We start from the raw sequence: 14,510 nt of genomic DNA, 5'->3' as shown, positions 1-14,510 counted from the left end.
AGTTCACGAAGACATTTTGCAGCTTGCTAATTGGGAGTCCACTTTATCTGGGTTAGATTCTGCTGTCAGTGCTATACAAAACGCTACAGTAAAGCTACACATGTAAATAAAGTTGAAAACAAGAAAAACGACATTGTTTAAGCGGGTATGTAAATATGGCATTTGGAAAGTGGTTTAATTCATATATTTGTTAATCATATAAACAGTTTGTTGGGATTTATATATTTTTATTACGAAATCAAATTGATTGTTTCACGAAGATCACAAAAATATTCTTTCCGCGCCACTTTCTCTTTGGTTTTTCCTGAACGTACAGATGCGTCGTGAACATTCAAAGATGGCCACCGGGATTCCTCAGCTACAGGAGGGGCTTTGCCGGCCTGATGCTCGCGGGTCTAAGTGCACGGACTTCTGATTCGGAGCGTTGCTCTCATTGCTCCCTGTTACCGAAAGCAGCTGTAGCGTGTGACCTGCTGCAACAGTGCCAGCCAGGTAAGTGGCGCCTGTCTGCTGTGTCAGTACGGTGTTATGCTCTCGCATACCATCGAAATCAGGGGAGTGCAATATCAAGTTTTATTTTGAAGAGTTTTTCATGTCTTTCGACTTTCATACTATATAATACGAACCGTGCTGACTAATGAAAATCAGGAGACATGATTTGTGCGAGATTTTAAAAATTGTTTTACATACACAAGGGAACGTTTATAAAGACAAAACCCATGTAATAAAGCCAGTTACTAAATCTGGGACATTGTAGTTGTCCAATTTACACTTCACCCATACCCCACAACTTGTTGAGCAGCCATTCAGAGTGTAGTAGTCGCCTGTTTTTTAAGATGGATTCCATTGACGTCAATGGGAGTTCACTGGAAGGGTGGTCTGGTTAAAGTCTCCAGGATGCATTTGTATACCTGTCCTGTCACCCTTTAAAAATTAAAATGCAGGTGAAACGTTTTCTGAGTATGCTCCCTATTGACCAGCAAGAGAATTGGCGGCTGAGGGAACTGACTATTGCCGGTGTCAACTGCCAAAAGCCAGCGAGTTGACCGGTATGCATTTGTTTTATTGAAAGGTGAAGTTTAGTGGAGATTTAGTCAGCACAGATAAGAGCCGGTTCCGTAAATTCAGCCGTTAACAGCATTTTAGGGGGAGCTGGTCAGTATGCTAAGGATCAGAAGTCGTTTTCTTCAAAGTGTTTTATTGTTCCCATGTTTACGATGCAATCTCTGTGCTTTAACCGGGTGTACTAAAAACCTTTTTGACCTTCGAAAGACGGCGACATACTTACTTAACTGGAACAAAGGTGAAGAAAAAAAGCTGGAGAAAACCTCACACTGAACGCGGCATCCGTGCAACCGCTCTGAAGTTTTGAGGTTCTATAATCGGGCAAGCATTGGCAAATCCATAGTTTTGGCGTTTGCAGTTGTTTATTGCATGGAAGCAGTAAATGTGTCTTACGTCCCCGCTAGTTACTTTTAAAAGTTAAAGTGCCTGCAGGTTAGTTTGCAGAAACAATATTAGTCTGTCACAGATGGCCATTAGGGGTAGGAGCTGAATATGGCATGTGTCATATGCCAGTGACACGTGCCACTGCATGTCACCACTACAAGTGACACGTGCCACTGGCAGGTGTCACATGCCATGCCCCAAAAAAGGTTTCACGTGTCATGGTAAATCTGTCTCTTCGTTTTTCAAATTATAATCCTCCTTTTTAAAAATAAAAATACGAAGTGCCAATTATAATCCTTCTTTAAAAATAAAATGGAGAGGCTCCATGGCGAATTCGAGCTCAAGACCTCATGCTTTCTGGCCTAGTTCCATTAAGCACTACGTCTCACGCCGTGTGTGTCAAATTCTATATCTAATATGAACTGTCGCATGGTTCAATGATGCTCTCTTTTTTATTTTAAGTTGCATCTTAAACTGCATGTGCGATTCTGAAAGTTTATAGGATAGAAACAATTTACTGAAAGTATTTGCATCTTGTACTTTTCTTGCATAATAATACATTTTAAAAACAGTTCAATCCAAAACCTATTACTGTGTAATGCTTTAAATGTCAAACATGTATTGTGTACATGTTTTCCAAAACAGTATGGACGCAATATTAAAGTGTGTGTGTGTTTGTACATTAATTCATGCGTTTCACACTTGACTGTACGAACTGTGATAAATACAGTACAACCATATCCGACTGATAATATTTATAACTTATATATCAGAGTATATGCACGATCATGAAAACATCATTTACAAATGTTGCTAAATCTTCCGATTTAGGGCCCAATTCATAAAATCCAGCGCAGAAGCAGAGCAAGTGCCGCGCGCCGAGAAGGAGCGTGCACCAGCTGTGGTGCAAACCTGCAATTGCGCGGCACGCGTATTCATGGATAGTCCGCGGCATCAGTAGCCGTGGCGCAATGAACACCAAGCAGCTCCAGTAACGCCCCAACACACCCCCCCCGCGCAGGCAAAAGCCAGTGAATTGCCCAATACGGCACAAAGCCCACGCCATCCGTGACCCAGCACACAGCCCCCAATCGGGATCGTGTGAAAAATCAAGAGCGTAACCCGCTCGCACCAGCCAAATCACGTGAAAAGGCCTGTGCGTAACCTGTCCGTGCCCCAGCCAAATCGCGTACCCCGCTTGCACCAGCCAAATCGCGTGGGAAGGCCTGCGCACGCACCCCATTGAACTCACATACCCCACCCGCACCAGCCAAATCGCATGGGAAGGGCCGTGCGTACCCCAGAAAAATCATGTACCCCACTCGCACCAGCCGCACAACTCTCCTGGAAGCAGATGCCTCCTCACGGGACAGCCAGACCCCAACAGTGGACCATACCCCGCAGGCAGCCCACTCCACATGGGATATCCACCATCACCCTTGAACATACCCCGCAGGCAGCCCACACCATATGGGACCCCCACCATCACCCGTGACCATACCCTGCAGTCAACCCACACCACATGGGACACCACCATCACCCATAAACATACACCGCAGGCAGCCCACACCACATGGGACCCCCACCATCACCTGTGAACATACCCTGCAGGCAGCCCACACCACACCACATGACCACCCCATCACCCGTGACCATACCCGCAGGCAGGCCCCGCCTCATGTCCTCACCCCCCACCAGTGATGGCAACCTTCAGGCAGGCCCGCCACATGTCCCCACCTGTGACAGCAACCTGCAGGCAGGCCCTGCCTCGTGTCCCCACCCCCCACCAGTGACGGCAACCTGCAGGCAGGCTCCGCCACATGTCCTCGGCCCCCACCCCAAAACACATTGGACCAACATACAATCACGCAGCACATGCCAACTAAAATGCCACCACACGCTGCATCCCCCTGGTGCACCTCAACACCCATCCATTGGTCATGCTCCCTATGTCATGTGAATCCTAACACAACACATGCATGCATGTGCACACACATGAACAACATTGGTGAACAGCAGAGACACACAAATGAGTCATGGAGGAGTGAAACATGCACTAAACCGTTGAGACCAGATACCGCTTCGATTTCAATGTCAAAAAATTATATTAAAATACATGTATCTAAGTCACACAGAGTAAAAACAACAAATTAAACATGCATGAACCAAATCAAAACCCAAAAGAAAGTGAAAACCAAAATCAATGTGATGTAAAAAATGAAAGAGTGAAAAATGTGGTCCTTGTACATTAACGTATGTGCAAATGAAATCACATATCATGTGAAAACCATTCCTTCATGGTTGAAAAAACTATTCAAATTAAAATTCAAATATTTACAAAGATCCGTGGTCCCAAAACATGTAGAAAATCCTAAAAATACAATACAAAAATAACTATATACAATATGCGGAGCAAAGTCCAGGAACTCCAAATAAAAAGAAAAAACAAATGAAACCTACTCCTAAACTGTATACAAAGGCAGTGGGCTAGTCCATCTCTTCACCATGCTCTCTCATAGTCTCCGCCAGGGCATCATCGAACACTGTGTCCACTTCCAGTAGGCGTGCCTCGGCTTCCCCCTCGAGGGCTTGCAGCGACTCCTCCATGCTCCTCTCGAACTCCCTTCTAGTCTCCTCGAGGACCTCGGCCTGCCTCTCTGCCCGATGCAGTGAATTCTCCGCCCTGGCCATGGTGAGGTGCGCCTCCTGTGCCCGCTGCCGCTCTGCCCCGATTTGCTGGCCCAAACACTCCAACACGGAAGACATCCTTGTCGTAAGGTCCACATTTGCCTCCTGCCCGATGGCCCATACCTGCCCCTCTGATGATGAACGCCCGAGTCCTGTTGCATCATACCCTGAGCCTGCTGCTGCCAAAATGCCTGGTGCCTGCGCCACAAGGACAGCCTCCGGGATGATGACACCACCCGGGGCCGTCGTGCACGTGCCCTGCTGCTTGGTGCTTGCACTTCCTCCATTGCCATAGCTCTTGTCTCTGCGGTGACAACCTCTGCTGATCCTCCTTCGACTTCCGACTGTGGCAGGGATGGGATCTCCACCAGACAGCCTGCCGGGGTTGGGACAGGAACACAGGAGGCCCTGGTGGTATCTGGGGCAGAAGACGGCAGGGAGGACGACTGATGCACAGAGGAGGAAAAGGAGGAGGTGGTGTTGCAGCAGTGGCCAGCAAACGTACCAGATTTGTGATCATGAACTGAGCTAGCCAGTTAATGAGGCAACAGACCTCATCTTGATGATGTGCAAGCCCCCGATTGGAAGCCTGCACATCATCACGAATGCTGGCTGTACGCCTCGCAATACCGGCTTGCAACGGTTCCACCCTGTCACGAATTGCTTCACCCGCAGGTAGTGGAAGATCCATTTGCATGGATACATCTGCCACATGCGGATGGGTCCGGCCTGAGGCATGCCGCTGGTGCATATTGGTGCAGTCGCAGTTCCAGGGACAAGATCAGTCACAGGCCCCTCCACGGTGACCTGCATTGCCTCTGGCCCCTGATCCTGGACTGCACCAGTCCCACCTACCTCATCACCCCTGCCGGGCCCCATGGGCTGGGCTGATGTGGCCTCCTCCTCCTCCTCCACCACCACCAACCTGGATGACTCCCCACTGTCTTCCGCATCGGACTGCCCCTGTGTGGGCTCACCTGTCCCTCCCACTGCCGAGGTGCCCACAACCAACTTCATCCTCTTGGGACTCCCCTCAGCATGCAGCCGTTGTCGTGGACGCAGCACCAGTGTCCTCGCTACCGGAAGATAACGGTACCGGGGAGGAGGACTGGGCCCTGCGTCTGTGCCTGATGGAGGCATCCCTTTTGCGGTGCTCCACAGCGCCTTCTCCGCCCTCTTCTTCCATCGTTGCTCTGGATAGGGAAACATAGAACACAAACATCAGGCTACTGAACATATGTGGGTACGTGTGTTTGTCACAATGCAAATGTACATCAGTGGCACTGTGAAAGGTCACAACCATCATCACCCTCCAATACACCCAGGGAAGTGCCATTCACACACATTCACAAACATGTCTGTCATTCACAACAGACATTCACATCCATGGACAAGGCACTGACACAAGATCATAATTGTGTATTCAGATCACACACATCATGGGACATACACATCTCATTCACACACATCACCTGACAGTCCTGAGGCAGGCCATGGAGCTATCCCGTCACAGTGCACTCGAGGGCAAATTGGTAGCGGGAGGCAATCGCAAATCAAGAACTCAAGTAACATATGTACGGAGTGTTGGGCAGTCACACACACTCACTACTCAGACACACGCACATGTACACCATGCATGTCCATGATGGTGACATAAGCACGAATGTGTCACACCTCTTGCATGCCCCAGAACAGACACAGGTATGCAAGCATGTGCGCGTCGTTACATGCCGGTGCGCTTCACGCATTGCAACACACCATCAATGTGGGACACGCTTGAATGGACTCACATGCAGCACTGTCAGGGACATGCACATAGACATCTGCACAGGATGCAAGCCAGACATAAGGCCAAGGTGCACACTCCAGCGACACGTCAACATGCACATGCACTATAGTGGACAAGAACACATGAACACTTACCAGTCGACTCCAGACAGAGCACAAACTCCAAGACCTGGGGGTACAGTGCTGGGTAGAAGCGCTCCAGGACCCTCATCACGTCAGTGGTCAACTGGCCCCGGCGCCTCGCTCGATCATCAACTGCCTTGAGGAGGCATCGGGCCTTTTTTTTTGTGGGTCCTGGAATTGAAGTCTTCCCAGAGCTTGTGGACATGATGGTAGTCGCAGAGTGCCACCCCATCCACGTTGATGGCACCCACAATGTCCCCCAGATCTTCTTCCGTTCTTCATTGCCGACTTGCGATTGGCCGTGGAAGAGGGCATCATGATGCCCCAGGACTTGCTCCACCAGGATGCCAACTTCCCTGGGTGAGAAGCTGACAGTCCTCTGCCTCTCTGCTGTGGGGTTGCCACTTGCCTCAGATGGTGTGGTGTCAGACATGGCAACACCTGAGGCAGGTGTGGGTGGGAAAGGTGGTCCTGGGGCTGGGCTGTGGAGCGGTGGTATGGCAGTCGGGAGTCTTCAGGATCAGCAGAGGTGGTCACAACAACAGGATCACTGGCAATGGCTGATGAGCAGGCAACAAACTGCAGGGCATGTGGGCAGCAGGCACACAGAGTGGGCTAGCAGTATCAGATAGCTCGTAGGACGCAGCTCAGGAAGTTGGAGGCAGGTAAATGGCCTTGCAGGCAGGAGCGTGGGTTTTCCGTGTTCTTTTACGTGGCCGGCTGGAAACAGAGTGACTCCGCACGTGCGGAAACAGCGCGTTAGTGTGTAATCAGAGGAAAGGCCCTAAGCACATAAGTTACGAGACACTCGCTGGATGTTGGGCGTTGCCGTTCAGTATCGGGTTAAAGGTCTGCATAGGACAACAGTGCACTATCTGCTTTTCGTGGGGACGGACGCGTTAACTTTATATATTTGTGGGTTCACACGCAAATAGTTCACTACTATGTTTTGGGAGGGGAGTTGCCTAAGCGCAAACGCGTGTGTGATATATATATATTTTTTTTCATTGTACGAGACCGAAGGTGAGTGTCGCATACCCCATTTTCGAGTTCATAGTAGCCTACATGTACCTCGCGTATGCATTTTTTGTGTTGCTGGGTGACACAGCGTATTGCAGGATGTTTTTTACTCGCATGTGGGCTACCGAGCAGTTGCATACACATTGATTTTAGTTTTTGTGGTGCCTGGGCATTGCACGACCTGTTATTTTTTCACCAGGGGTCACATAGAGCCTTTCTGGAGCACAGTGGTACGTTTTCCATCACGTACCCTGCCCCCTCACTCCAATTGCCCAGGACAATTGTTGGCTGCACCTCCCATTGCGAAAGTCCATCAGTGCCATGACTGGGAGGGCAACAGGTGGGAAGTGAGGCCAAGGTGGGCGACTTGCCAGAGGTGGCCAAGGTGGGCGACTTTGCGGAGGTGGCCAAGCTGGCCAAGGAGGGCAACGTGGCCAAGCTGGCAAAGGTGGGTGACGTGGCCAGGGTGTCCAAGGTGGTCCACATGGGCAAGGTGTCAGGACCATGCAGGGAGAACTATGCCCCGCACCCAACCGGGGCAGGGAGATGCAGCAGCTGCTGACATACCCAGCACACATGGTCCCGGACAAGCAGTGCCATCTGCTGTCCAGAGCAGCCAGGGTGTGGAAGCTGCAGGGGCAGTTGCGGCTACCACTACCCAGGCTCAGGGTCAGCCATCCCAGACTATAGTGGTCCCGGCATAGGGACAGGGTGACTCAATGTCCGATTTCCATGTCCCGAAGGCCAAGACACGTGCAGTGCAAGTTCCAGGCACCGGCACCCGGGGATCTGGAGCAGCGGTGTCATCTGCTGTTCACACCGGCCAGGGTCTGGAAGCTTCAGGGGCAGCTGTAGCAACTGGCACTCTGGCTCAGGGTCACCCAGCCAGGACTGGATTGGTCCCGGCCCAGTGTGACTCACGGGCCAAGTCCCTTGTCACTAAGGCCAAGACATGTGTGGCGCAGAAGCTGACCTTCCGTAGTTACATTGGTGGCTGATTGCATAGGCCAGACCACCTGTACTCCAGCCCCTACAGACCAGAGCAGTACAAGCCACTCAGGGTGTGAACCACCTCACAAGAAGCAGAAGCATGCTCCAGCGGTACAGGCAAAGACCCCAGACATGGCACAGGAGTCCCACACGTCGAGAAAGAGGGGTTTCTGTGATGAGGAACTGGACATGCTCGTGGACTACATGTTGGAACATGGCTGTTACATGCTAGTGCAGGCAGGGAGCACACATACACCTGCTCAGCGTATGACCCACTGGCAGTGCCTCACGGACCATATTAACGCCTTGGGCTATGAGAGGCGCACAGCTGGTGATGTTGTGAAGCGTTGGAATGACCTCCGACACCGAGCAAAAGACAAGCTGGCTGAAAAGTTCACCTCTACTCTGGTGACTGGAAGTGGGTCACCACCAGAGGACGATGAACTCACTGGACCTGATGAGATCACTAGTGATTTCATTGCAGTAGAGCAGATCCAAGGCATGGGAGACCTGCCAATGTATGAGGGAATTGTCATGGTGCATGCTCCCAAACATCTGGAGCTGGCGGGCCTTCCCCAGTCACTGACACCCATAAGGGCTTATAAAGCCCCAAATGGTTGGCAAGGACATCCTGGACTCAGTCATGGCGCCATTGGCACCAGGCTCATAATTTTCCATCTGGTGGTGCACTGCATGGGACTACATACAGCCCAGCCTAATGGGCTGAGCCATCCAGCCGATCCTGGGTGTGGCTGAGGGACTACTTTACCTGAGATTGCAGAAAGAGGCTGGAGGGACTATTTTATTGGAACTACTTACAAGGCTATTTAAGCCACACCCTACAGACAGAACACGCTTCGCGTTATTCTCATTCCTGCAGCGTAACGCTCACCGTGTCTGCTTAGCTCCAGTACCCGAACTCCAGCAGCCATGCCCGTTCTGGAATCTCGATCCATCGGCACCTGAGAAGAGAAGAAAGGAACAGGAATTAATACAGCAGTTGAGGCCTTACCTGAAGGATTCCATTCAAGCGGCCGCTCCTTCAGCTGCTCTTCGGCTTGTCGCACCTGCAGAGAAGAAAGCATCAGCAAGTGCAGCCGATACTCACCCAGAGACCGCTTCCATCTGGGATTCCTCTGAAGCGGTTCTTCCACTCGCAACTCCGGAGCCGCGCTGCACCTGCATAGCAGAAAAGAAAAGACAGCAGGTTAGTCGCGCACGGGAAAGAAACCATTATTGGAGACTTTCGGCGCCACGCACGAGCGCTATACTCACCCGCAGGAAATCTGCTCAGTGTTGTAGGACGAGCCAAACCTTCATTTGAAAACTGCTCAAGACCGCGCCTGAAAGAAAAGTGAAAACACGGTCAACACTTGGGTAATAAAGACATTAAGCAACTATTCCAAGCATCTATTGGCATAGAGACTTACCTGCTGAGTCAAGCTATTCAAGACTCTGCTACAGCCCCATAGGATCAGTGAAGGAACTCGATCCAGGGTAAGACTGTCATATTGCACCCCTGCAAGAGATCGCAGGACGGAGAGTCCACCATTAATAAACCCAAGGTGAGGCTGAAGCGGAGAGGGGGCATTGGGAGGTTACGGGAGGTGGGAACCAAACCCGCTCCTCACGGCTGTTAACATCCTATTTCGACCTTTTAGGCAAACGCTTCCTGGGAAGTGACAGTGAGGGAGAAGTCGCGTGCAAGCCTCTCTATCCAGCCCGTGTAACGCCAGCGCAGACATCATTCCTGCAGCTTCGAACAACGCCCCCGTGGAGACCAGGTGAGCGTGAAAGGAATGTCCAGTGAGTGGTGTTGCGTGTGTGTACAGGCCATGTGTATGTTGCTTGGGTGATGTGTTATGATTGTCTGCCAGTTCAGGCTACATTTTCCTGACTGCTATGTGTGACCCATGTGATGTTGGACTGATACGTGCTTGTTGTCATGCAGACTGCATACTAACCATGTCCTGCACACAGAGGCAATCCTCATCACCACACCTGCTCCCTCCTTCCATGACACTCTCTGTCCAGCCTCTCTTGGCCCTATTCTTGCTCTAACCTGTGGTCGCGGATAGCCTGTGATGATCTTCCACTCAACAGTCGCCTTCTATCGTCACATGACTGACGTCTCTGTGATGTCATCCTGCAAGTTACTCCTCCTCAGAGGCATTCTTCCTTTCATCTCCATCCCCAGCAGCTCACGGTCTCCAGAGGACTGGTAATTCATATGGTGGACTACTGCAACAGGCTTTACCAGGATTTCTGTGATTCTACACTCTTCCCTCTGCAATTCTGCCAGTCCTGGACTGTGTGAAAAGTCCTTTAGGCTTGTGCAAGGTATCTCTCTAGGACTTTGATGATGGCACAGACTGACAGTGGCTATGAGTGTTCATTCCTGAGCCCTGTGCATTCTTAGCAAGTCCCTATGGGTCCTGAGCCAGCAATTCCTTCAACTCCACCTCCAGTATTTACTTCATTCTCATGGTCTTTGATCATCCCTTTCTTACTCCCTCAGGGTCAGTTGCTCCTCATGGAAATTAGTTTTCGCATGATGACGGCACTTACCCTTACAGTGCCATCAGGCCACAACATTGACATTACAGGATCTGTGTTTTTATTCATAGTTGAGGCCGTAGCCATGTACTGCACTGCATCCACACACTTCTAAACCCTGTTATCCCCTTCAATATGCCTATCCACTTGCATGATGCCAATGTGACCTAGCATTATTGAATCCGTATTCCTGCCCTCACTGTATTACAATACCCGAGCGTTGTTGCACCCTGTGACAGGTGTGTTTTCTAATAGTGAATTCCATGAAATGTCATCTGACATGCATCGCACATGGCTCATGGTCAGTAGTATTCAACTTCCATCTGAGGCTGGTTGACAATTCTGGCATGGCTATGCTATGTGCCATCTGTGTATTGGCATCAGTCATGTTTGTGGAAGCACTGTGCCAGTCACATGCTTGTGTGTGATGCAGGTGCTATGCAGTATATGTGTTATTTTGCCCTTTGACACACATCCATGTCTGCTTTCAAGCTCCCCTTCCCTTTCATTGACACTGCGTGCATGCCTGACTTTGTGTCGTGTGTGACATGGCAGGTTCATGTGTTGGCTGACAACATTGTAATACCTAGGTGTGTGGCCTATGCTATTAACATTTGTATTCATGTTTTATTTTTATTCGTGCAGGTGATGAGGCACTGGATGCATTGGAGGAGGACGTGGTGTGGTAGCCCATGAGAATCCATTGGTGCTACAGACCATCCTGGCCAGGGGTGTGTCTGAGTACACCTCTGAGGAAGCCTAAACCTCTGGTGCTGAAACAGAGATAAAACCCACCTTGCTGTCGCAGGTGAGTGATTCTACTGTGGGTGCTGTTCAGAGTTCGTTTGGAGCACACCACAACTGAATTGCAGCCAGACAGTCAGGTATTAGCGAGGAAGACGAAGAGGAAGAGGCGGAGGGTAGCCTGAAGGAGAGCTGTGTGTCATCCGTGTAACACTGAACGTTGGAGGTGAATGTGGCTATCATACAGGGCAGGAGGGCCATGTAGCCATTGAAAATCCAGGGGGGCAGGTCAGATCCCTGGAGGAAAACGCAAGTAGAGGGAGTGATGGGGGAGAGGAAAGACCCCAGTTCCACCTGGGATGGGCTGTCGGAGTGAAAGGAGGTTAGCTATGCCAGGGCCTGATCAGTGATGACCAGGGTATCACAGAGACGTGCAATGAGTGTGTTGTGGTTCACCGTATCGAAGGCAGAGGAGAGGTCAAGTAGAATGAGGACAGGGGGAGAATTGGAACCAAGTTTTGAGAGCATATCTTCCCGGGTGTTCAGAAGAGCAGTTTCCATTCCTCTGGATGGTCTAAAACCAGACTGGTGGTTGTGGAAGGAGCCAACAGATTCAGTGTGGAGGGTAAACTGGGAAATAGCAAACTTCTCCAGGAGTTTGCCCAGGAAAGGAGTGATAGAGATCAGGCGATCGGTTTCCAGGAGAGGGTGCACAAGGGAGTGCTTAAGAGCAGTGGTGGGGAAAACTCCAGCGGCGAAGAGAGGTTGCAGAGGTCAGCCAAGGCTGGAGTGATAGAGTCAATGTTGTCCTTGATGATTTTGGAGGGACAGGGGTCCACCTGTTTGGAAGAGGCTTTCATAGACCAGACTTGTATACTAACCTCAGGTGTGACAGGGGAGACAGAAGGGAAAAGAAGGGGAGGGGTTGAGGTGGCCAAGGGTCGTACAGGAGATGTTGCTACATGAGGTGGTGAGGAAGAGAGGGAGGATAGGATATCCACTGTTTTTGAGGTGAGTGTGCAGCTAGGGCCGAGCAAATTGCCTGGGTGGGTGCAATGGTGGAGGAGGCTGCAGTAGGGTTGGCTAATTCCTTGCAGACTTTGAAAAGTGTGTCTGTGTTATTGGCTACTGCAGAGATGTGGGCTTGTATAAAGACTGTTTTTCTGGGAGCAGATGCAGAGTCTATACTGCCTTTGGAGGAGGCGGCAGGCCAGTTTGTCAAAGGGTGCGCCAGAGGAATCCCATTTACATTTGGATGCCCTGCACTTGTGTTTAACAGAAGCTGATTTGGAGTCATACCAAGAGTTGCACTTTTTGGTAGGCTTCAGTCGTACCCTCATGACAGAGGCAAGAATATAAAGAGTATTCGAAACAGCAAGGTTAAATTTTGGGAGGGCTGTGGCAGGGTAGGAGTCAGTCGCAGGAGTGGAAGGAGCATAATCGGTGGAGGCAAAGGCAGCTACTGAGACTCTTTTCATGGGTCGGATGACCTTGTAGACGGGAGGCAGTGCCGGGCTTACCTATGCAAGGGGAGAAGAGAGCTTCAAGTGAGAAGAGGGGAGAAAATGATCAGTGCAGGAGAGAGAAGTAGTGAGAGGGATAGATAGATAGTGGAATGTCAGTTGAGAAAAGAGCATCCAAGGTGTGGCCAGCGTTGGGCCAGACGGTAAGATGGAAAGAAAGGGAGAGTCGCAAAGGTTGCATAAAGGTCTTAAGGAATCAGGTGAGTCGAGATGGATGTTGGGATCACCCAGTAGGACGAGATGAGAGTAGGAGGAAAGGAGAGAGGAGGCCAGGTCAGCCCATTACGAAAGGAAGAGGGAGGTCTGACCATGTGGCTGATAGAGCTAGGAGAGAGGCAGAGCCTGCATACCAGTCACTCAAAGGATGAGTAGGCCTGAGTGGGAATGACATACACAGGGATAGACTCCGGGAAGGTCAATGCTACTCCCCCCACCTGGTCTGTTTGGTCTAGGAAGAGAGAGTATTGTGTAGCCTTCTGGGAGAAGTGCGTCAAAACTTGTGACAGACCAATCCTTGAACCAGGTTTCAGTGATGGCAAGAACATCACAATCCAGGAGTTCAAGGAGGTTGCAGATGTCATAGGAGTGTTTTGACAGCTGAGCGAGTGCTTACCATGGCAATGTGGAGCAGATTGCAATCAGTGAAAGACTTACGGGGGGATCGGAGGGCAGTGGGCCCCCCTAAGTGACAATAGTGCCTGAGGGACAGAGGTAGAAGGGGGCAGAGAAGCCAAGGCCGGTAAGGGAGCCGGGACCATAATGGGTGAAGAGGGAGCCAGTGCGGGAAGCACCACAGGGGCCAAGGGAGCCCCAGATACAGTATTAGTGTGTGACTGGCTCATCCAAGAGGAGAAGGCAGACGGGGTTGTCAATGTGTGGGGTGGTGGCAAGAAAGCCATGCAAGGGTAGAAGGGTGGTTAGGAGGTGACAAGGGAGCCAAGGTGGGCACAGCTGGCATGGGAGCCAGGGCAGCTGAAGGAGCTGGTGCAGAAGGCGGAGGGAGGTTGATAAAGTGGGGGAGGAGCCTATCAAAGAGTAGAAGGTTGGGTTGAGGACCCTGGACCATGATGGTACCATTGCAGTAGACATTGATGATGACCCTGGAGGTGGAGAGGGCAAGAAAGGCCTCCCAGCGGGTGCCACCATTGATGGGCGAAGAAGAGAAAGGAGAGAGAAGAGCAATCATATGGAGTGTCCATAGGACGGGTAAGGGAATTACATAGAATATGTCTGTGAGAGTCTTTCTGGCAGAGGCAATGACGTAGGTGCCTGCAATTGGAAGGCCTGGGTTAGAGCTCAGTATGTTCTTCTTGAGGTTCTTCTTGACAGACTTAGTAAGAGGTGAAGGATAAGAGATAGAAAAGTAGTTTGAGAAGATAGGAGAGATAGATAGTGCCAAAGCAAACTGCAGAGAGTGAGGTACACTTAACCAGGCTGAAGCCACAGAGGTGCAGCGAGAGCAGTAGGTAGAGGAGGGGAGACAAGGAAAAAGAATGGGAGAAAAACAATGGGAGCTGAGGGACGTAATATGCACAGAAAAACAGTGAACACGCAGAGGAAGAGGAGGTAGCGGGTGTAGGGTTGAGGGCAATAACAGCACAGAGGGACAATGGGACTGAGGAAGGGTGA

General features: G+C 50.7%; 1 protein-coding gene across 3 annotated transcripts in view; it reads left to right on the top strand.

Annotated features, from left to right (window-relative positions):
- The first annotated feature begins 334 nt into the window (after positions 1-334).
- BPNT1 (3'(2'), 5'-bisphosphate nucleotidase 1) overlaps positions 335-14,510 on the top strand; it is a 756,164-nt gene continuing 741,988 nt past the window's right edge. Inside the window, exon 1 of one of the 3 annotated variants that reach the window (XM_069608587.1) lies at positions 335-492. In XM_069608587.1, the coding sequence (XP_069464688.1) occupies positions 384-492 (109 nt within the window). In that variant the 5' untranslated portion in view covers positions 335-383. Of the gene's footprint in view, positions 493-876; positions 1,050-14,510 lie in introns of those variants that run through there. The other 2 variants (XM_069608588.1, XM_069608589.1) reach the window with 2 other exon arrangements.

Source organism: Ambystoma mexicanum, chromosome 4q (genome assembly GCF_040938575.1).
Source record: "Ambystoma mexicanum isolate Mex_15411 chromosome 4q, UKY_AmexF1_1, whole genome shotgun sequence".
NCBI classification, from domain to species: Eukaryota; Metazoa; Chordata; class Amphibia; order Caudata; family Ambystomatidae; genus Ambystoma; species Ambystoma mexicanum.
This window is presented reverse-complemented; position numbering and strand designations above follow the sequence as displayed.